This window comes from Phyllostomus hastatus, unplaced genomic scaffold (genome assembly GCF_019186645.2).
Source record: "Phyllostomus hastatus isolate PE091 unplaced genomic scaffold, TTU_PhHast_1.1 phas_scaffold_317, whole genome shotgun sequence".
NCBI lineage: Eukaryota > Metazoa > Chordata > Mammalia > Chiroptera > Phyllostomidae > Phyllostomus > Phyllostomus hastatus.
In genome coordinates this window covers 4208600-4233498 of record NW_025334023.1, presented here as the reverse complement: position 1 = coordinate 4233498, position 24899 = coordinate 4208600, and the positions used below count along the sequence as shown (strand labels likewise).

Below are 24899 nucleotides of genomic sequence, written 5' to 3'. Positions count from 1 at the left end.
GATACTAAAGTTGAGACCCTAAATAAAGGGATTTATCCATGTTCACACTGTTAATATGTAGCAAAATCAAGATTTGGACCCAGGCTCCCTCTCCTGGGATGTGTATGTACATTAGGTTTTTGCTCCCCAGTTACCTTGTTTCAAAACCTTTGAGACACCTTGGCCTGGCAGATGTCCACATCCCCACCTCCTTTCCTAATCAGCCATCCAGCTCATTAATTCTTTCTTCACAATATTTCGGGCAGGTTTCCTCTTTTCCACATCCTTCATTCATTGCCCTAAAGCTACTGCTCTTCGTACTATGAAAACCAGCTCCCTTCTCTTATGGATGTATCAACGCTCTTTTCTGCAAACAACACCTTAAGACATTAAATGTTAACCTACTGATTTCAGGCAGAATCTACGTTTGAAACCCACCAACACTAGCAAACTATAACTTGGTAAATCTCACCCAGAATCTTGATGTCTTCACTTTCATTATTTCTTTCCCATTATTTCCTTCTCTTTGCCTTAGAACTAAGCTATGTTGCCTTTATCCAATAAGGTCCTCCCTTTATAACCAAGCTTTACTAAATAAATCCAAAGGCCCTAAACTACACTTTCCAATATGATCTTTTATCCCAATCTGTTCCAATAAGCTGTCAGCATTCACAAACATTCTCAAAACTTCGTAATTCTCTCCTCTACACTGTACCCTAACAAACCAAGGTAATTCAGTATTTCTTTAGTACCCATGGTGTGCCAGGAACTATGCAATAAAACAGAAGTCTAAATGCCTTTGACTATCTTTCCACATAAATTAAATAAAAGTAAAAGTCCTGGCCTCTGCCCCATTTCCACTTCTGAACCAAGAAGCGTTGACGTTTATAAGAGCAAATAATAAGGGAAGACTTTCATAGATGCTCAGACACAAGAGGAATAGATGAGCAGACAGAACAAGCCACCCACCGCACGAACACTAACTCCTGTGCAACGGTCTGCCCACTACAGCACAAGGGTAAACAGTTCTAGAAACTGCCTTGTACAAACTGAGTTCAATTAAATCAACCTGAAAAATGAAGGGTGCTTCAGTTCAAAATCAGGTATTTATTCCAGTTACCCAAACACTGAGTTCTAGCTCTGCTACTTCAATTGGGAATGTATTTAACCACTCCACGTTTCAGGTACCTCATCTGTAGAATGGAGCTAATAACAGTTTCTACCTCATAGAGTGGTGATGAGGAGTAAATGAAGTAACCGCAGAGTGCTCAGACACAGTGCTGGCACATATGTGAGTTCAATAACAGTACCATTATTATTGATCACATTCAAGTTTCCTCAGTCTTCGTGTCAGTTTAGCTTCGTGTAGCTTCAAAATCTATCTACCTAACTTGAGCTACACAGGTTTGTGAAGTTAGAGGCAAAGATGAAACTGGAAAACTATATTTAAGCCAACAAGCAAACAGAGTAAGACAGTAGGAAAAGCTCTGAATTTAGAACCAAAATAGTTGGATATGAAGTCCATGTTCCTTTCTGGCCCTTGACTTTCTCACCTGTGGCATGGGGGCGAAGATTCTAATGGCTGTGGCAAAAAATACTATCGGAACGGTTTTAAAGAGATTACCTACAAAAACACAAGGCAGGACTTCAGTCAAGGTGGTGGCATAGGTAAAAACAGCTCACCTCTTCCCAAAATCACATCAAATTACAACTAACCCACAAAACAACTATCATTCAGAACCATCAGAAATTGAGCTGAATGGAAGTCCTACAACTGGAATTAAAGAAGGACTGTGTCAGGAGTGGTAGGAGGGGTGGAGAAGCAGAATAGGTTGGTCCCACACCCACGTGTGGTAGATAAAAATTTGCATGGGATATCTCAGGAGAGGTTCCAGCCCCACACCAGACCCCCCAGCCCAGGGTTCCAGTGCAAGGAAGATAAATCCCGCTAACTTCTGGCTGTAAAAACCAGCAGAGATTGAGGCTGTGGGAGATAAAAACTGTTGGAATCCCAGGCACTTCCTCTTAACAGGCCCATGCAAAGATTTACTGGGACTCACTGACTGAGCTCCAACACCAGGGCCACAAGTTGAAAGGTATCAGAGACATACGGGGAGGAAGTGAATTGTCCAGCATCAGGCAAGAGCTGGAAGGCAGCTTTCTACCAGACAGAAGTTCTGGCAGAGGCCAGTGTTCCTTTTCTGAGCCTACTCCCAAAAGAGCCAGCAGACAGTGCCCTATCTGAGTCTCCATCAACCTGGTTCACACTGTTTGCCCCATGATCCCCTGAGGCCCTGCCATACCCAACTTTCAGGGCCACCCAAGCTGTTTCCAGTTGCTTTTCAATATGAATGGTTTGTCTTGGCCCATGCTTCAGATTTTCCTAAATTCTCTCAAATAAGCAGCACCTGGTTCAGTGAGCCCTGTACCGCTCACTAAGTTACCCCAGGTAGCAGCCGACCACAATTCACAGCTTGGCCTTGCCTAGGCACCTCTAAGCCCAGTACAAGTAACAGCCATCTGCAGATCACTTTGTAGCTAATGCAGTGTGACCCTGGACAGACACAGGCACTGGATGACCTTGGACATGCCAACAGCAATCAAGGTTCAGCTACAAAAGGAGAGTGTACACACCCCACACAGTGGGCTCACCTAGAGTACCCAGCTGGGGTAATACAGGCAGCTGTGCCACTGGACCCTACAGGACACCTACTATGTTAAGACACTCTATCAAGCCTGGGAGACATGGTAGCTCTACCTGGTACATAGAAACCAACACAGAGAGGCTGCCAAAATGAGGAGATAAAGAAACATGGCCCAAATGAAAGAACAGATCAAAACATCAGAAAAAGAACTAAACAAAATGGAGATAAGCCATCCATCAGATACAGAGTTCAAAACACTGGCTCTAAAGATGATCAAAGAACTTAGTGAGGACCTCAACAGCATCAAAACGAACCTGTCAGAAACAATAGATACACTAACTGAAATAAAGAACAGCTTACAGGAAAACAGTAGAGTGGATGAAGCTGGGAATCAAATCAATCATTTGGGACATAAAGAAGCAAAAAAAACAACCCATCAGAACAAAAGGAGAAAAAAGATCTAAAAAAATGAGGATAGTGAAAGCAGCCTCTGGGACAACTTCAAGTACACCAGCATTCATATCATAGAAGTACCTGAACTAAAAGAGAAAGAGCAAGAAATTGCAAACCTATTTGAAAAAATAATGAAAGAAAACTTCCCTAACTTGGTGAAAGAAACAGACATACAAGTCCAGGAAGCACAGAGTCCCAAACAAGATGGACCCAAAGAAATCCATACCAATACACATCACAATTAAAATGCTAAAGGTTAAATACAAAAAGAGAATCTTAAAAGCAGCAAGAGAAAAGCAGTTAGTTACCCACAAGGAAGTTCCCCTAAGACCGGGGGCTGATTTCTCAACAGAGAATTTGCAGGCTAGAAGAGATTGGCAAGAAATATTCAAAGTAATGAAAAGCAAGGACCTATACAACCTAGATTACTCTACCCAGCAAAGCTGTCATTTAGAATCAAAGGGCAGATAAAGAAAAAGCTAAAGGAGTTCATCACCACCAAACCAGTATTATATAAAATGTTAAAGGGTCTTCTTTAAGATCAAAATTCTGAACAATAAAATGGTAATAAAAACCTACTACAATAACTGAATCTAAAATACAAAATAACAAACAAGCAGAACAGAAACAGAATCACAGATACATCTCAAAACATTTTGACGGTTGCCAGATGGGAGGGTGGTTAGGGGATGGGTAAAAAGGTGAAGGGATTAAGAAGTACAAATAGGTAGTTACAGAATAGCCATGGGGATGTAAAGTACAGCATAGGGAATAGAGTAGCCAAAGTACATATACACGGGACCCATGGACATGGACAACAATGTGGGGACTGCCTGACGGAGTTGCAGGCTGGGTGGAAAGGAACAAAGGGGGGGAAATTGGGACAGCTGTAATAGCATAAACAATAAAATATAATTTTAAAAAGACACCAGGCAAAAGATAAAACAAAAGTATTTTAGCAAAAGATAAAAAGGTAAAAGTGGAAATTTGTTCATAAATAATTTTTAAAGGATATTTCTGTAACGGTGTGTGACAATGAAGCATCAATTTTGTCTGAAGGAAAACCTGGCAGCAAATAGTAACCACAAAGTTGGAGTAAAACGAATGCGTACAATTAAGTACACAAACACCTAATCCTTCCTCGTTACTCAGCTTCATAATCTCCACTTTTGGAGACAAATTCCTGACCATCCTGCCCATCCACTATGCCACACCAAGATGATCTTCAGATAGCTGAGTTCATTTAACATCAAAAATGCAACTAATGTGCAATTAAGAAATTCTGCAATTTTATTGTCCCATCTAATAATTAGCCTGTTGGCTTCTTATAGAAAGATATAAATATCCAAAGTAAAACAGTCACTCCAGAGCACCTGGACATCTGTTCTACATTTTTATGTATGTCTTAAATATCTTCCACATAGAATAAATTGCATCAAGTCAATTTATGAAAATGAACCTGAAATACCTATGATATACAAGGTATATTTTTAATTTTTATTCTTTTTTATAATCTAATTTTTATATATTTTCTTTTAAATTTTATTTATTTTATTTTTAGAGAGGGGAAGTAAGGGAGAAAGAAAGGGAAAGAAACATCAATGTGTGGTTGTGTCTCGCATGCCCTCTACTGGGGACCTGGCCTGCAACCCAGGTATGTGCCCTAGACTGGGAATCAAACTGGCAACTGTTTGGTTCACAGGCCAGCTCTCAATCCACTGAGCCGCACCAGCCAGGGCTATATATACAATTCTATAATGCGACCAATTCCATCCTGTAATGAGTATAGTCCTGTAAAATACCCTAGACTTGTAACGGGCACCCCACCCCGAAGTCCACCTGCCTACCTTGCATTTGTGATCTATTTTCAGAAGACTTTGAGAGAGTCTTCTTCATATTGCTGTTTCTCATATATACCTAGACATTAACATTTTAGTGGAGGAAAGCAGTGGGACAGTAAAATGCTCAGTCTCTTGGACTCCATCTTGTTCAAGCCTGCTTTGTTCCCAAGGCCTTCAGGCTAATAGCTTCTGCTTAGTCTTGCATACAGACTCGTTAATCATTAGAGAAATTCTAGTTGTGGCTTGATATGATAAGGAAACTATGTATTGCTTATCAAAGATTTGTAGGGATCTCATACCTAGACTCACTGCAACTAGCATAATCTTCCTTCAACCCCTGCTGGCTCCCCACCCTCTCCACCCCCACCCCCAACTTGTGCAGTGGTCAATCACCTCTCGCCCCTCCCATTTCCCCTTCCCTCGGCATAAAAGAAGCCTGAACTCTGTACTTTCCAGAGATGCATTTGAGAATTAGGTCTCCCATCTTTTCAGTTTGTGCCTTCTCAATTAATAAACCTTTCCTTATTTCAAATTCTAAGTTTTGAGTTTTAGCCTTTCAAAGCATTGGGCACATGAACTTGGGACTTCTAACAGCAGTACCAATTTTCTCAATGACACTCTATTCATTAAGGTAGACAGAGTTTAAAAAAATTTTTTTTCTTAATGTTAAAGTTATTTTCATTTTGTATTTTTAAAAGGTCAGTTTTCCTGTATTACACAAAAAATGACTGCAATTGTGACAGGAAATAATTCATAACCTCTGAAAGACATAAGCAGATTGGAGGAAACAGGACATACAGTTTCTAATCCTGGGCCTTACATAATTCAAAGAAGGTACTTCACAGATATCTGGTGAGTATATGTTGACTCCATCAATTTCTTCTACTTCTGGACTCAAAATCTGTTTTAAGCTAACACAGACATATTACTTACAGGTCAAAAAATGAAAGTCATATTAAAGAACACCAAATTTTTCCTGGAAATAATGGAGCACAAAGGTCTGACTTCCATTTTTACTCCTTTGTATCTTTTTTCTTACTCAGGACTCTGACGACAAAAGCCAAAGATAACAGCCAGTTTCAACCTTCTGATTTTCCTCATTATTTTCAAAAAAAGTCTGACTGCATCTTTTACAACATTCTACAAACCATGGTGGGAAAAAATGCCAGGTATTGCAATGGACAAAGAAACAGACCAAGACTCCAAGTGCTGGGTGCCAATGCTTTTAGCTTTGGCACTATCCATCCCAGATTCTTAACCAACAAACACACTCAACTGGAGTTTTCAATGCCTAACAACATTACAGTAAATGAAGTCAATGGCAATCAGCATCAAATATTACACAGAATAAAATTCCTGACGTCAAAAAACCCACAATCACCAGATGGTGATTTAAATTTCTGTTTCACAAATGTAAAGAGTTGAAGAAACGGGACTTCTTAAATGGAATATTCAAAACCGGATAGGCATGGTAAGTACCCAGGAACAAAACAGGAAGACTGATCACGTAAACTACAGAGGGACATTCCAAAGTTTCACTCCAATTTACCACTTGAGAGAGTGATGGGGGAGGGACAGAAAAGGGGAGGGCTGGAGGGGAGTCCAAGTGTTCCGCCTGCAAAGAGAAGTTTAAAATGCAGCCTTCCTCCCATTTTACTTCTAGCTTAAAATTCCCGAAGCTGTGGGCATATGCGTCAAAGCACAGAGATAACTTTAAGAAACAAGTTCTCAAAATACCCAGCCAAGCACAGTGGAACCGCTCAAGAGAGACCCCGGGTCTGGTCAGGTCTCTGCTGCAAACAGGAGCAGCAGTTCACCCAGATCAGATCCGTTAAAGGAATACTCTTCATTAACTCCTTGAGGGCCCGAATAAACAGGTGGACCAAGGCTATGGCCAGGGAAGGAGTTTCACCTGAGGGCTTTGGATTCTGTACCTATAAAATGCAACAATTCAAAATTCATGTTTCCATCCTAAAGATGGAAAACAAGGTTATATAATACTGAACCAAGAAGATATACTATAAATTGTGTTTTTAAAAAGTTCCAATGTCAAGTTTTCCAATCTCCATGTGCTCCTCTGCCTGGATAATCTAAGGATGCAGCTGCTAAAATACAAGGCACTAAAAAGATGTAACTCTGCTCTCAACATGACTGATGTCATTAAACCAAAAGTAAAGTAGGTATAAAAGCTAAAATGTCCCTTCTTAACATAATGTCTTTAATTTTCCTAAAACGCCCCTAGTTAGTAGCTGCACAAATATGAGAATACATTAAAAATGACAAATATTTCTTTCTGCCAACTCCCCTCCCCCCCAGCAGTAATATGTCTGACAAGTAAAAATACACATATTATCAAAGTACACATTTGGAAACTATAAAGACCCAATTCTTCATTTTACCATACACTTTCAATTCTGCTCCTGCTCTATTTCCAGTCAGTTTCACTTCTGAATTTTCTGCCACAAAGTTAAGAACTGTAACCCTGTGAAGTAAATACTAAATAAGAACAAAGTTTTTCCTTTCAAAGGAAAATAAACTTTTTCACAGGAAAAAACACACACAGAAAACTTAAAATTCTTGATGGCTTCTTGTCACATAAAAATAGTGATTTTAGGATGCTGATGTTTTCTTTGAGTTTCTGAAGGTTCCTCATATAATTTTGTTTACAAGATTCAAAGCAGTTCAAAAATTGCCATCATTTTATTTTATAGATACACAACTACAAATTATTTTTTTATTTCAGTCACAAGGAAGGGGCTCAATAAATATTTGTGGAGGAATTAATGTGCACAGCATGCCACTGAGCTGCATGGGATATACGTTCCCAATACAATGGTTTCCCCTCCACCTTCAGTGGCCTTAGCAACAAAACGGGTCTTTTAAAAACAAAGTAAAACCAAAAAGGATGATTATATTAGATGGACAAAAGTAAAATCTCTGATAAACATAAATATGTAAGCTGAAAATATATATCATGTACAACTAAATTAAGCTTTATAAAGTCTTTGTGCTATCTTTTTTCTCATATGTTTCATTCCATTTTTTTCCTCCTTAGGCTGTCAAGTTATTCAAAGGAATGACCCATATATAAATAAAACAAAATAATAAAAATATACTGAATTCCTACTACACAATCAGCACAGTGCTATAAGAAATAAAATATAAAGCATGACGGCCCCAAACCTTGTTGCTCGCCACACCCCTGCAAAGAGTGGGTGCCTACAGCAACTGGCTATCAAAGACCTAGAGCACATCCCAATGTTGGCACTGTGTGACTCTAAGAAAAGTACCTAGACCTTAGATCTCTCATCTGTAAAAGGAAGTGGCTACTGATACAAATTTCCCATGCAGAAGAATGCCAAGTAATTTATGTATATACTCTGCCCTCAAGGAAGGGAACATAACTTTCCACTGCACATAGTGACTTCCTTCTCTGTGACCATGAAAAAGAAGATACCTGCTAAGAAGGGCTCCAGGTGGCTAACTGGGCTGAAATAAAAATAAACAAAAACAGAGCCCAGCCATTTCTACACAGGGGCCCCTCAAGCAAACTGTACTTCAAAGACAAGCCTTCACTGAACTATCTGCCTCTGTACTGAACTGCCTGCCCACACTGTGTTTCTGATGCTTCTGCCATCTGAACCTGCCCTTATAAAGGAGTTTCTGGAATCCTACATCAACCAGTAGGACCCAGGCTTTCTCCATCCAATCATAACTACACAGCTATATTCCCCCCCCTCCAATCAGCTGCTTCACCAACCAATCAGGACAGTGCCTTTTGGACCAATCAAATTTTAAGAATTTTCAGTCCTCATTTGCATGAGGCCAGACCAATCACAGACCGGGGTGGGGATTTCTGTCTATATAAGCCAGCTGCCCCGAGGCACTTAGGAGTACACTTTGCCTTACCAGCAGACTGCCATTTCCCAGGCTGGGTTACAGCTGAAACACCTAAGATGTCTTTCACTGGAGCAGATCATACCGTACCATACCATACCATACCATACCATTAGACACCATAAGACAGACACCATAAGATGGCAGAAAGGCCAGGGCAGAGCAAAAGAGACCAGCGCAAGGCAGAACAGACAAGCAAAGAACACAGCTGTCTAGCCTGAGAGGAGTCTGGACCCAGGCCCTCCTGGCCCAGGGCCATTTCACCCTAGGGCTGCCTCAAAGCTGTGCTGTTTTCACAGCCAAGCTGTATCATGATTGAACTGCTTTGCATTAAATCAACTTTCCTTCTTCACTGCACCCCAAACTGGGAATTCCTGTTGGCATTGAACTGGCACCTACTACCTTCGATTGATACTTCCAAAGAGGACAATGTGGACAGGTGATCAGGAGAGAGTAACCGTAAAACAGAGAAGCCTTACAAACACCATTTCAGCCAGGGATGAAGATGATTAATATCAACAGTGATAAGTCATGTTAATAGTATGTACAAATTGACATGAAGGATATGATGAAAATAGCACTTTACCTCTCTGGCCTTCCTCCCAAAACCCCATAACTCCAGTCTGATTATGAAGGAAAACAAAGACTAATTCCAATAAAGGGGGTATTCTACAAAATACTTGACTAGTGCTCAAAACTGGCAAAGTCATGAAAAACAAAGTGTGAGGAGCTGTCACAAACAAGAGGGGGCTAAGGAGATAAAAAATACATTATATGTATTTCAGAGCAAGTGCCTTAGGCAAACACTAAAAATCCATCAACAGACAAATGTTTAAACAGAATGTAGCATATGTACAAACCAAACTATTACTGCAAAAGAAATGAAATTCTGATACATGCTATAACATGAATGAACATTGAAAACACTATACTGAATAAAATAAGCCAGACACAAAAAACAAATACTGTATGATTCTGCTTATGTGAAGTATTCAGAACAAGTAAATTCAGAGACAAAAAACAGAATTTACCAGGGACTGAATGGAGAGAAGAATGGGGAGTCATTTAACAGGTCCAGTTTGTTTGGAATGATGAAAAATTCTGAAAGTGGCGCGTGGTGATGGTTGCACAACATTGAGAATGTACTTAATGTCACTGACTTGTACGCTTTAAATAATTAAAATAGCGAAGTTTGTGTTATATGCATTATCAACATTATTTAAATTAAGGAAATCTGAATAATAATAATATACTAATATTGGTTTATCAATTGTAAAAAATGTACCATACCAATGAAAAATATTAAAAATCAAGGAAACTGGGTGTAGGATGTATGGGATCTTTCTGCTCAATTTTTCCAAAAACCTAAAACTGTTCTAAAAAATAAAGTCTATTTAAAACTTGCATAAAACATCAAATCATTACATTGTATACCTGAAGTTAATGTCAATTATATCTCAATTAAAAAAAAAAAACACACACATGGAGAAGGGAAAGCAATTTCCCAAAGAATGGGTGAGGTAGTAGGTTAAAGTTATCAAAGTAGGTGCAGGAGAGATGACAGACAAAGACAATAATAACAATAAAGATACTTACTTCCAAAAAAACTCAAGGAAGATAAAGGCTCATAGCACAAATATACCCCACTCCCTTCCAAAAAAAGGACAAGAAGAAATGCTCTTCAATCAATGAAAAACATAAGTAAGCCATCAGAAAAATCAATGCCAAAGATATAAACAAGCAATTCATAAAAGGAATACTGCACAAATTTTTGTAAAGATACTAAAATTCACAGGGTTCTGTAAGGATTAGATCATGTAATTAACATAGCATTTGCTATACAAAAATAAAACTATTAAAGTATAACTAGTAATTAAGGAAATGCTCATTTAAAAAACAATAAAAGGGTGGGTAAAAGTATATTTACATTTGTGAATACACAAAAGCTTATTTTTATATTATTTATTAACTACTGTATTACTTTCTTTTTTTAAAGATTTTATTTATTTATTTTTAGAGAGAGGAAGGGAGGGAGAAAGAGAGGGAGAGAAACATCAATGTGTGGTTGCCTCATGCATACCCTCTACAGGGGACCTGGCCCGAAACCCCGGCATGTGCCCTGACTGTGGAGCGAATCAGTGACCCTTTGGTTCACAGGCCTGTGCTCAATCCACTGAGCTACACCAGCCAGGGCTAATTACTGTATTATTTTCTACACAACTGTAAACCTACATTTGCCCATCCCTGTGTGTGTATGTATATGAATATGTAGGTCAAATATATATATACAAAAGTTGTATACATAAAATCAGATTGAAGAACACTGAGAAAACTTAGGATCCCCAAATGTGACAAAAAGTGGAGATATGGGTCCTGTCATAATTTAGTAGCAATGTAACAGGCATGTCCTTTTTGGTAAACACTTTGCTAACACTTTCTAAAGCTAAAGTAATTATATAATAATAAAATAGCAATAATACATACACCTCCTTTAACTGAATTATTTCACTACTCAAAGTTTATCCTACAGAAATGATATACAAATCCTCATTGCAACAAAGTAATACAGAAAAACTGGACCAAGTCTAAACATCTACCAATGGCAGGTTAGTTAAACATAACCAAACATAATTATGCAAAATGTGGTAGGTATATGTATGCAGATGTGGACAACTAAGAAGCACAATATCAAATTGCAAAATTTTTTAAATTTGAAAAAGAAAAGGATTAAACTGGGTTAGGGCAACTTAATCTGAGCTCTTCTATTTATACTTCGAGGAAACCAAACCTGCACACAAAACTGTGTTTATGTATGTAAGTGTAGAGTCTACAGCTTTTACCAAATCGTAAATAAGTATGTGACATTCCCCAAAAAAGGTGACTGAAAAACCACTAAAAAGCCCCCCACCACACCCACTCCGAATATCTGAGAAACACAGTTAAATTATACTCAAGTGAGGAAGTCTGTGGGAGGAAATGCTTTCAATTAAACTTTGAAGGAAAATTAAATGTCACTATCACAAAGTACACTTTTTATTTCAAGACTCTTACATCTAAGGGTGTGAAGGAAGTTATTCTTCAGATGAACTCATAGTCACTATGTAATTACAAACCTCAACCAAAAATTACAGAGCAAAAACAAGTCTTCAAAATGTGTGACTAGTTCATACTGAAGTTACAGTTAAAGTGAGACCATACAGAAGCAGAAAGAGGCAAAGACTAAGTAGTAGTTCCATTTGACAGAGTCAAATAGCTATTATGGACTGTAGTTAGTACCCATACATGTAATAAAAGTTCAGGAGGCATGCATGCAGTCTTAACTGATTTTTTAAAGACAAGTAGATTAAAATTAGACAGAAATAAGTTAGGTTATATACATAGTTTTGTGAACTTTTATAAGCAAAAACAAAATAAATCTTTTTCTGAAGGCAGATGGGGGTGGTGCAATACTTCTGGTACTAATCTATTATAAATTACTATTTTAAACATTACAGCCATTAGAATCAATGGGATTTTTAGAAGACTGGAATAAATAAGTAGTAATCACAGGGATACTCTCTATCTTAAGAAGAAAGTAATTTTGCCCCTTAAGGAACATCTGGCAACCTCTGAATACATTTTTGATTGCAAGGACTGGGCAGGTGCTACTGGTATATTGTGGATAGAAGCCATGGACGGAGCTGTAAGATTTTTAGCCCCATCCATCTACCCACCAAAATGCCAACAGTGCCAAAGTGGAAAAACACTGCCTTAGCAGTAGGCTAGGAAACCACTGAATCTATGCTGTGAGATAGTCACCTTTAGTAGAAATCTGTTGGGAACTGCCCTGCCTGGTTTCAGAAGCTGTAATCCCTCATGGCAAAGGCTAAGTAAAACGACCTTGGGACTATAAACCACTAAAGAGACAAAGCTTATCTTCCTTGTAGAGGTGCCGCCTCTGCCCGCTTTTACTTCACCCTGCTTGGCCCCAGGTGGATGACTAGTTAGCCAATGACAGGTAAGACTCCTCAAGGGAGGGATGACCTAAGACAGGCATGGTTGTGAAGGGGCCCTAAGGGAAGGACTTGGGGTGGGGGGGGGGGGCTATAGAAAAAGGGGATGATGGACACTCACCCTTCAGCTTTGACATAGCCTGAGTCCTCATTTTGTCTGCAAGAAGTCTCCTAATCTCTTGGTTGCCTTACTTCCCCTGCCTGACTTAAGCGTGAAACAATGCTGGAGGTGGGTGTGGCCCTGTGCTGGAAAGGGAGGGTTCCCTGGGGGATCAGGCATAAGAAAGAATGCATAAAATCCTATGAAACCTACTTTGCTAATACCCTCAATTTAAATAATAAGGGTCCAAGCATGAAATGAGTTTCTTCCCCAAAATTTTACAGCCCTTCAGCTATCTGACCCCGACTTTAAATAATCCCTCCTAGTTCTCTGAATGTTATCTATTGTTTGATCCTTACTGCCTGGCAATGATTGATGAGCTTTACAGATAGGCCCTGTATTCCTATGGAAGTTGAACCCAATAAAAGCCCCATTGAGGAACAGGCTCCTGGCCCTTCTCCTTTGAGAGATCGGCCACCTTTCCTCCCCAAGCAGATCATGTCTTGATAGACTTATTCTCACCCATGGAGGTCAGGGGGGGCCCTGTGGGCGGAGCCCCCCACACACAGAAATCCTAAATCAATAGAGTTTGCTTGTTTAGAAATATTGACACCACATTAAATAGCACTTATTAAAGTGACATGGTTTTTAAAAAGTGTTATTTGAAAGAAAATGAACTGGATTTCCAATTTATCTAAACCTGTGAAATTTTGCAAAAGCCATAGGCAAAAAAAAAAAAAGATAAATTAATGCTAATAAAAGTTTCATACACACACATACCCTATGACTCTCACAAACAATACTGAGCAAAAGAAACCAGTCACAGTCATATGTTTTGCATGATTCCATTTGTACACAGTTCAAGAGCAGGTAAAAATTGATCTCTTGTGTTTGAAACCAAAAGTGATTCCTTCAGAGAAAAAGGAGAGGAGGAATAGGAGACAACATAGAGGGATTTCTGGGATGTATTTCTTAATCTAGGTAGTAATTATATAATTGCATTCACTTTGTGACAATTCATCAGGCTGTGTACCAATAATCAGTGCAGTTTACTATATAAAGATAACTAACTAAAATATTTTTTAATGTTTTATGTATATATATCCTAAAAAGTTGAGCATTTAGACCAGAAAGCTAAATTAGCATCAAGTGCAAAGTGAAAGTGTTTTGTTACACTATAGGCTGCCTTCCAAGAATTCAAGGATGACACCCCCAGAAAGCTATAAATACCAAACTCAGCACTCGGGCAGCATTCACTGTGGACTTAACTCATTATAGATCGCTCATCCCAAATCCCAAAATGTGACAAACACTTTGAAGTGCAGTTGAATTTATTCCATGGACAGTATGTTTGGATTATTTCCTCCAATGCTCAGCTGTTAACTGTCATCGGAGAACAGGCTCTAAGAAACAAATGATGCTTTCTTTCCTAGTCCCACATTTCCCCAACGCTCACCCAAACAAACCCCCTCCAGGCCCTCAACTCCTAAGGATTTCTCCAGGCTGCTTATAATAGTACCCACCATTGACTCTCCCAGTGTCCACTCTCACAATCCACCTCCCCCATACACACACAAAATAATAATTCACATTCATGCTCATTCCAGAGATCAGGCTCCCCTCTCCCCAGGACTTTTACTCTTTACCAGCACCTCACCAATACAAGCCAAACCCCACTCCCACAACCTCCTAATATTCTCCACAAATTCGCTTCCCACAGCACCACAAAACCAGAGCACACACTATCCCAGTCTTTTAAATCCTCTTCCCAGACTCACACACAAACACCTTGCTTCTGCAAATAATTGAGCTCATTGGCCACCACTGTAACTATTACCCCTCTTCCCTTTAGCAACACCCCACACACACTTTACTGCATTAAATCCACCCCACTGCCCACCTACCCTCTGCCCAGAACGTCTGCTTTCCTCTTTATGAAACTTTCCCTTCTCCCGGGTACTCTGTCAAATCCAAAGCTGGAGAAAGGGTATGAAGGAACATGCTCTGTCCTGTGTGAAGGTAGCTGCTCAAATCTCAAGTATACAGACAGGTGCATGGGCTACAGAGTCAGACGCTGGACTCTGAAACCCAGCACCATCACTTAATAACTGCAAGGCTTTGAATTAGTTATTTTGCATCTTTAAGCCTCAGTTTCCCGAAGTACAAGATGGGGTTGATAAAAATAGCTATTTCATAAGAGTTGTGAGGAATGGACAGGATGAAAGGTTCTTTCTTTAAGTCTCTTTAGTGCTAATATTCCTGCAAAGTCTCCTCTTGAGGGATAGAAGTAGAGCAAGGGAAAGAAGGGAAGAAGTACTCTACGGATACGTGTGTGATACCGAGGATTTTTTCACATCCCCAAACTCAGTGCTCTTTATTATGCCCCCTTCAACGTGGGTCCAAGAAGCCATCAGGCTCTCGCAAAAGGATGGGGACATGGATATACATATACATCAAATACTCCTTCCGCATATACTCATTTGAAGAAATGCGGTAGGAAAGAGCCCCTTAAATTACCAAAATGTGTTCCTTGAGGGTCAGAGAATAGGAAGGAAAACCCAAAGTCCCATAGAATTTCTCTTGAGAAGCTGAAAGGCGCAGTTCATAACTAGGAGAGATCAAAAGTAAAAGCTAGAAATCTTAAAGACTCCTCGCTTCTCCAGTAGGAAAAGTAGCAAATGGATTCTCAGCAAATGGGCTGCGAAGGAAAAAGCACTGTCCCTGCCTCTCGCAGGGCATCTGAGCTTCCCCCAGTCTCTACGGAAGAGGGATAAGGGGGAGGGTCTCCGAAAGGGAATCCCCAGCTGCCTAACGGTGGGGAGAGGCAGCATCAGGCCGGGCCCCCAGGGAGTTTCACTGGGTCTCTTCACAGTCCAACTCCAGAAATGGGATTTCTCTTAGGACTACGGGATCTCCCAGAGGTTCGGCCATCACTGGATCCTTTCCCTTACAAGACCTGCAGACCGCCCTCGTCAGTCCTCCGAGTTCTCCCGGCCACTTCTCGGGGTCTCCCGCTGGCACGGGGGCAGCTCGCCGCCCACGGGATTCCCTCACGGGCTTCCTCCCGGCCCCTCCCGAGCGCCGCGAGCCCGTGGGGTTACCTGCTGAGACGGCAGCTCCACATGCAGGGCCCGCGCTGCAGAACCTGGAGGCAGCGCGGCGGCCGGGCCTGGGGGCGGCGGGGGAACCGGGCCCCCGATCGACACCAAGGCGCTCATCTTGACCCAGGGGCCGCCAAGCGGCAAGGCCAGTGCTCCTCCGGCATCCGCAACTATTGCTCAGCCACAACCTGCAAAACCCCTGCAGCCCAAGCACCCGCCACCTGAGGGGCAGAACTGCTCTACCCCACCTCCGGGCGCCGCCGCCGCCGCCGCCGCCGCCGCCGCCGCGGGCTAAGGAAGAGCCATATTACCGCAGTGCAACCCCCCCCCCGCCACCCGCCGAGACCTGGCTTGCTCATTGGTTCAGCTCCCACAGGGGCGGGACCCAACCACAGAGAGGAGATGCGCTATTCGGCAGAAGGTCTGTCTGTCTCTGGCCGAATGGAATGGGGGCGGAGGGACCCGAGGATGGCCTAAATTGCGTCTGTCAAACAGGGGTAAACCTGGGGCGTTGCTTTCTTTTTCCAAATCTAATTGGTTTTTTCACTGCCATAGGGCGGGGTCTCCTGGGGAGCCGCAAAGGCCATTGCTCTAGGTCGCTGTCAGTTGTCAGGAAAGGGAAACAAGGGCGGGGTCTGATTAGGTAGGGAGTGCGCCCAAGCTTCGCTGTCACGTGCAGGGAGGCGAGCGAGTCACCTGATTCGTGAGAGACAGTCCTCGGAGCTGCTTCCGCCCTAACCTAGTTCCCATAGTAACCGGCGGAGAGGGCTGGGACCCTCGGTGCCAGCTGGATCACGCTGACCAGTCTGCAGTTAGTCGCAGGCTCGCTAAACACTGTTTTCCTGAAATGCTGCGGTCAGCGTGCGGGGATGGAAAGGAAATACTTCGTGGTTTGGCTGAAAGGCACTAAGCAGGATGCAGTAAGACTCAAAACTTGTCAGGCAGTCCCACCAGCTCTATCATGACCAATTCTAACCCACAGGTCCATCCCCTCCCACGCCATTCACTACTTGCTGACCTACGGGGTGTGCTACGCACCCAGGGCTCTGTTTCTTCTCTACCAGGGGGTTGCTTATGCTGTCCCTAGAAAGTCTTTGCGACTTTTCTGCTAATGCTTACCCATCAAATCTCATCTGGTGCTGGGATCCCTTCTTCCAAAAGGCTTCTCTGATTCATTCTGGCATCCTGATTAGGAACCTTGCCTCTAGCATATTCCTCATTCTATTGCATTGTCTCTTAACGTGTGCAATACCCACGTGTAGACCCACACACACACATATACTGAATTCCTCAAGAAGGACCTTGTGGTTCACCTCTGGATTCCCAGTGGCCGACGGATAATCTAGATGTTTTCGTTTTTGAAGTGAAGGCCACCTCAAATGCCACCTCTTCCATGAAGACTTCCTTGATCACAGTGATAGCGTCTATAGCAATTGTGTCTATAATAAACAGCATTGAGTCGTTCTACAGGACATTGATCTGCCTTTACCCCTCCACCCCCAGCCACTCCTCCATTGTGAGTATGGACTCATTTGGGCAGAGTGGGAGGGGAGCATCATTTAACCCACTGCACAAGTTTATAAAGTGGGCCTGTAGAGACAAGACCCAGAATCACTTCTTTTTGGAGTCAGCTCTGAATATTAGTTAACTTTATTATTTCCTTCGTTCAACAAATGCTCATTGAGGGCTTTCCTGTGTCAAGCCCTTTCCTAGGTGCTGGGAAATTAGACTTGGACTCCTCCCCAGAGGAGCTGCCCTCATTACAGGGAAGTCCAATAGTAAACAAAGAGTGGTAATGCAGTTGCTGAGTGCTGGGTCTATGGAAAGTCCAGGGCCTATAGGAGCCAGAGAAAACAGATTTCACAGTAGAGGGAACATTTAAACTAGGTACTGAAGGACCAATGAGAATTCACCAGGCAGGTAGGGAGAGAAGAATGTTCCAGCAGGGGGAACAGGATCCATTCTTCCACAAACCTTTACTGAGGTACAACTCTGCAGCAGATTGATTATTGGGCACTGGAAATACAGGCCTCACATAAACAACCTTTTTTAAACTTCTCCACTCACGTACCACAAGCACTAGAAGAGCTGGAACTCTTACCATGAGGGACATGGCAGTGAACTGAAATAGCCAGCTGTTGGCAAAATATTCAAAGTAATGCATTTAAGTGTTTAGCACAGTGACTTGGATATAGTGTTCAGTAAAAGCTACCTATCATTTCCATATGTTCTACTTCATTCTGAAAATTCTTATATTAGTTTAGATCCTATTCCATAATAAAGCTGTATGTTTCAACAGAAAAATATTTTCATCACTTAGGATTAAATTGTTGTAATATCTATACAGTGCTATGTATCCCTTACAGAAAAATGTATCCATGTTTAAGGAGCATGGATTCTAAGGTGGCCAAATACAATATACATCCAGAAGATGTATCAGAAGAAGGATCACAGGGGAGGGGTAACAAAGTGACCCAAGCCACTGGGCCTGGTGGGCAAGGTCAAAGTAGGCTTCACAAATGTGGTGAAGGATGATGATTAGGGGTTTGATAGGTAAACAATGAGAGGTTAGATCTGTTTAGCTCAGAGATAGCTGGTGTTTCAACAGCTACCTATAGTACCATGTCGGGTACTGAAATCAAACATTCTGTTTGCACAGCCGAAAATCTAAACCTACCCCAGTCCATTTTGCTTCCTTTTCTTCCTTGTAAATAAGAGCAAGATAGGGATAATTGGTCTTTTGATGTCTCAAACTTAATTAAGTTAAAATCTGTCTCCTTTCTTTCAAGAGTCCTCTTTCCTCCACTCACTTATGGAGTCAAACATCCATCAGACCTTTACCAGGTACCTCACCTGGGCACTACGTTTACAGAAATCATGCCTATAGAATCCCTGCCTTTGAGGAGTTGGTAGGTCTTTTCAGTGCAAAGCAGTAAGTACAATCATTAAAATGATATATGAAGTATTATAGAAGCATAGGAAAGGAAATTGCTAACTGCAGAAGGCTTTCTAGAGGAGAAAGACTATTCGAGGCAGAAGGAATGCATGAGCAAAGGCACTGAGGCACAGGCCATGGCATTTGTATACTTTAACCCAGTTGAAACGAAGGTTGTGTGGGGAGCAACAGGCAAAGAGGCTGGAAGAGGAAGACGGGGCCTGGTGAGAGGAAACTTACTACCAGGCTAAAGAACTTGGGCTTAATCTTGGGCAACAAGAAGTCATTTAGAAAGATCCTGAGGCAGCCCTGGAGAGGCAGCTTTGAAAGGGGAGGACAACAAGAGCAAGACTTGCAGAAAGCTGGGTGAAAATTGTAAAACAAAGAGTCCATCCCCCAAAGAGCCTGCACATACCCCACAAACCTGAAAGGCAGGTCTCTGGGCAGCATTTCTCCTTCACCTTTCACATCCCTTCAAGGTCACTTTTTAAAAAAAGCAACCCTAGATCTGAGCTAATTGCTACCTCCTCTGGCCTCCTACAGCAGCTGCCTGACCTCTCGTTAGTACATGTATCCATGTACATGTATCCGTGTGCCTAGTTTTATATACTGTGTTGTATATTTGTCTTGCACACCCCACCACGAATTCCTGCTTTTGATTTTGTTCTGGTTCCCTGGCATCCTGACCTGGAGGACAGGCTTTAGTAGCCCCAATGAGAAATGACTGACTGATTGAATGAATACTATCAGTGAATGGATGGATGAATGCTCCAGGGAGTGAATGTCTGATGACACTGGACATAGCCCCAAAGACAGAAAATTAGCTCGCTCTAAGTCACACAAAGTTTGTAGCAAAGCTGAGGTAAAGACTTGGGCTCCGTGCCCCTAAACCAGCACATCTTCCTCAATTTCAGTGTTTTCCACACTGTCATGGACCATGAATGTGCCAATGTGAGTATACAAGCTTGTGAGTTTATGGGCCAGCTGGAAGACACACATCAAATACAAACACGTCTAAACCAGGGATCTCATTTGGTCAGAATCACCTGGAGAAAGCTGTCTGTGGGAACGTCAGGCTTTTACAGTGATGCTGAGGGGTGAGCAGGTGTTAAAGACAACAAAGACTAGTGAGAGGGCAAGAGGTGCAATTGGGGCCAATGGTGCAGCCTGAAGAAGGAGCATGGAGCCCCGAAGGAACTGAAAGAGAAGGCCGGTCAGGGGTAGGCAGAGAGAGGCAGCCAGTGCGGAGGAAGAGGAGGAGAAAAAGAAGAAAAAACAACATTTCGCCCTGGCTGGCGTAGCTCAGTGGATTGAGCGCAGGCTGCAAACCAAAGTGTCGCAGGTTCCATTCCCAGCCAGGGTACATGCTTGGGTTGCAGGCCATAACTCCCAGCAACCGCACATTGATGTTTCTCTCTCCCTCTCTCTCCCTTTCTCTCTCTCTCCCTCCCTCCCTCCCTCCCTCTCTCTCTCTCTCGAATAAATAAAAAAATTAAAAAATATCTAAAACAAAAAAAAAGAAAAAACATTTCAAAGATAAAATCAAAGACCTCCAATTTATTTTAGTATTGCTTTTATTTATAATTTTGTAGGGCAGAAGCAGCATTGTCTTTCCAATGCTTAGAGTTTCTGAAGTTTTAATCCAGCCCTGGTGGCCCAGAATGAAGTTGGAGATTCTGGCAGAAGCCAGGTCCTGCCAGGTGTTGCAGCCCCAGTTGAGTTTGACTGTGAGGTAAGGTCCTTGCCCCACTGAACAGTCTAAGCAGGGGAGTGACATGATCTGATTTATGTTTTGGAAATGCCACTTAAGCTGCTGTGTCAAGAGCAGATTCAAGGATTGGAGGGCTAGTGAAAGTAGTAACAATAAATTGGCTTTTCTTCACTGAGTTAGAGGGCCATTAGAACGAAGGAATATGGCTGAGTTCCTGGGAATGAAGGGGCTCAAAGGATGACTGATTCACTCCCTTGCTCACCCACGCTGGCAGGCGTGGTTTCACAGGGTTCCAGAGAATAAGCATCCTGGATGTAAAGCGGTGTGACCGAAAGAGCTCTAAGCCACAGGGCAGAAAACATAAGATCTTTCTGGGCCTACAGCTTATTAGCTGATGATTTTAGGCAAATTGATTTCCTTTTCTGAGTCTACAGGTTTTCGTGAGGGCTAGAGAGAACTCACTTCTACAAAGTATTTTACATATGTTACTATGGTCAATCCCCACAGGATCCTTTACAGTAGGTATTCTTGCCTCAGTTTTACAGCAGCCTAAAAAGAGGCTCCAGAAATGGAAATGAGCTACCCAAAGTCACAGGGTTCTGAGTGGCAGATTGGCCTGTGAACCCAGGTCTCTTCTCCTGGGCCAGGGCTCCATCCGCCAGACCATACTTCCTGTGTTAATTAGAATATACCATTTAGAAACCTGAACTTTACCAAAAGGATGAGAATCTTACTCCCATCAACAGCAAAGTGTATACAAAAAATCCAAATGATAAAACTGTCTACCCAGTTCTTCTTCTTTCTCTTTCTGAATAATTTAGTTCAAAAGCCCTTAGGGTAGGGCTGAGAACAAGGTCTCGGTCAGCACAGGATGGGGGGTGACAGACTGGCCCAGAGCAGGGGGTCCAAACCAAAGCAAAGTGAGAAGGATGCCCACACATGGCCAGAATGAGTGGAGGGGAGATCCCGGCACAAGGTTGAGAACCAGAGGAGTAGGTAAATAGTAAATCCATGTGGAGAGCAGCCTGGGGCAAGCTGTTAGAGTCTAAGCCAGATGAGACGAGGACTGGTCCATGATTTGTGACACCCAATATAAAGTGGAATGTAAAGTTGCTTGTTCAAAAAATAAGAATTCCAAGGCAACATGGGCCCTTCTAAGCACTGGGCCCAGAGCAACTGCATAGGTCAAATCCATGAAGACAGCCCTGTGAGGAGAGTATCAATACGGCAGATGGGGATGGAGGACAATGGCAACAGGGATTGGTCAAATAAATATAATAAGGGTTGTAGGGAAAAGGGAAAAAATGCAGCCCTGGCCAGTGCAGCTCAGTGGGTTGGATCATCATCCTGTGACTGAAAGGTTGAGGGTTTGATCCCTGGCCAGGGTACATACCTGGGTTGCAGTTCAATACCCAGTCCATGCACACGTGATCCTGGGTCTGGGTGTGAATGGGAGGCAACCAGTCAATGCTTCCCTCGCACATAGAAGTTTCTCTCTCCCCCTTCCTCACTCTCTAAAAGCAATGAAAAAAAAATCCTCCATTGAGGATAGAAAAATAAATTTTTTCATGCAACTGAACAAATTTTAAAGGTCTTATGGCTTTTGCCCTGGCCTGGTAGCTCAGTTGGTTAGAAAGTCATCTGGATAAACCAAGGTTTCAGGTTCCATCCCCAGTCATGGCACATACAAGAATCAACCGATGAATGCATACATACATGGAACAACAAATTGAAGTTTCTCAATCTCTCCCCACCTTCACCTCACCCATCTTTCTCTTTAAAATCAATCAATTAATAAAATGAAATGAAATAAATATCTTCTTGGCTTTATTCAATGACTCATGGATCAAATAGCATCCCATTTATCAGACAGAAAGGAGCTCCGAGAAGCTATACAAAATCAAAGACATTTATAGACAGAAGGGAATGGGAACAAGGAAGTTATGCTAACAAAAAGCAGGTGGATTGTAGCAAGGTCACTTTCTTTTAGGTGATGACAGGGGCCCATCAGGCAGATTACCTCACTAATGTTGACCAGGTGATTCCCGATGACTGGTTTAAGATTCCGTTTCCCGGGCAGACTGAAATTGTTAAGCCTCAGTTTGGTGATGTGGGGTTTAGCATAAGTGACTCCATTTCAGTCCCGTTGTCTTCTTTTTTTTTTTTTTAACAGGATGATGGGAGCCAGTTTTCTCTCTATCAGAAAAAAAGGCATTACAAATACAGGGAGAGAGAGAATTTGAAAGAACCCTGTGGTGATAGACTAAAATTACCCAGATCTTGGTTTCTAGATATCAACTTCCACGAAAAATCTAACACTACTTTGTCCACAAGAGATACACTTGGTTCTACTGAGAGGAACCAAGATTCTTTGAAGAAGTATCTGAGTCTTAGGATTGGGCCACAAAAAGTACATGATCCTAGGACATCGTCTGGGGCAGATTGAGGATTGAAATAAATAATGACAGAACAGCTTATAGTCCATTAAATAAAATAGAGATCCATGAGTATTAATTTAAATCAATAATAAAGTGTTTTATAAGAAAAAATATTACATAGTCTCCCAGTATGGAAAAAGAGCAACTTTACAGCATGACCTTAATCCACTAAGCAGAGTGAACATCCACCGCAGGACAACCGAAATCGAGCACCACCTGCTAGGGTGTGGTGAGAAGCAAGAGTCCATTATTACTTGTGTGGTATTTCTGCTAAAGGTGGAGAATCTGAATCAATCCTGAGGAAAGATGAGACAACAAAACTACATGGTGTTCCACAGAACACCTGGCCCATAATCTTTAAGATTGTCAAGGTCCTGATAGTCCAGGAGACACTGAGGAACTTCTTTAAATAAAAGGAGTGCTTGGTATGCTCCAGGCATTGTGGTAACAAGCCCGTGCGTCCTCACAACACAGCTACATGATTAGGACATAAAGAAAGAGTGCTGTCAGCTGCCCAAGGTCACACATTTGTACTGAGCTGGGATTTGAAAGCATTCTGACTCCAGCGTTAATGATCCTACACTTTGCGGCCGCTAATCAGAGTATTACAGCATAGATTTTAAATTTCATGTATGCAGTGAAGTCATATTTATTTTCTGAAGACATTTTATATCTTTACACATTAAATTTAAAATATATATCATTCAGCTTTAATTATAGGAAAAATCAGTTTTCATCAAAAGTAATTAGTCCTCAAAAGTTGTTTGGAATTTTAGAACTGTGAAAAGAAACTTTTTAAACATGTGCAAGTGTGATTTAATGTGATGTAAAAAAAAGTGGCTGATAAAACTGTGTGTGTGCCTGATAAAAATATTAGATGAAAGTATACAAACTGAAACTCCCTCAGCAGTAAGTGGTGAAAAATAACTTGGAAAAGTGTTTACAAGAAAGGGAAACAGCATTATAAAAAGGAAGTTTGGAAGAGATATGAAACAGAGGTTTTGTTATAATTACTGTGGTTGAAGCCAAAGGGTGAGGGGAATTCCTGTTTTTCTCCTCCTAGTGATCCCATTCTAACCCATTAAATGGGGATTTCTTCCACTGTCTCAGAAGTATTGGGGAAAAGCACCTTCCAAACTTGGAGCCCACCTCGTATAAAGACATGTGAGGAACTTTGCTGATGAGAGGACCAGACTCTGCCATCCTCTGCACAGCTCCTCTGTTAGAACATCGATATACTGAAGGTCACTGTTTGTGTTACTTTAAGCCATAAAATGGTTGGTTGAAAACAACATAAATGTATCCTCTCACAGTTCTGGATGCCAGAAGTCCAAGATCAAGGTGTTGGAGGAGCTTCCCTCAAGGGCTCTGGGAGGAAACCCTCCTTGTCTCCGCCAGCTTCTGGTGGCTCCAGTGCTTGTTGGTTTGCGACAGCGTGTGTGACCCTCATCTCTGCCAGCTTCACATGGCCTGCTCCTCTTTCCATGTGTCTTCTCCTCTTTCTCTTATGAGGGCACTTGCCTTTGGATTTAGGGTCCACCTAGACAATCTGGGATACCTCATCTTGAATACTTAATTACACCAGCAAAGACCCTTTTTCCTATGCTCAGTCGCAGGTTCCAGGGATTGGGACGTGTGCAAAGCATTTCATGGGCCACTATTCAACCTACTACATCATTCTTGTGTGTGGCCTGTCCCTCTCTTCTCCCAGGCCAGCCTGCCTAAAAGAAGGAGAAATTAAGTTGGTATTAATCTGAACTAGATTGTTTTAAATTAAGATGTTAATTGTAACCTCCAGGATAACCAC

General features: G+C 41.9%; 1 protein-coding gene across 2 annotated transcripts in view; it reads right to left on the bottom strand.

Annotated features, from left to right (window-relative positions):
* Positions 1 to 16330, bottom strand: part of UVRAG (UV radiation resistance associated) — a 292940-nt gene extending 276610 nt beyond the window's left edge. Inside the window, exon 1 of one of the 2 annotated variants that reach the window (XM_045818150.1) lies at positions 16009 to 16330. In XM_045818150.1, coding sequence (XP_045674106.1) covers positions 16009 to 16125 — 117 coding nt within the window. In that variant the 5' untranslated portion in view covers positions 16126 to 16330. The remainder of the gene's footprint in view (positions 1 to 16008) is intronic. The other variant, XM_045818151.1, reaches the window with a different exon arrangement.
* Positions 16331 to 24899: the final 8569 nt, after the last annotated feature.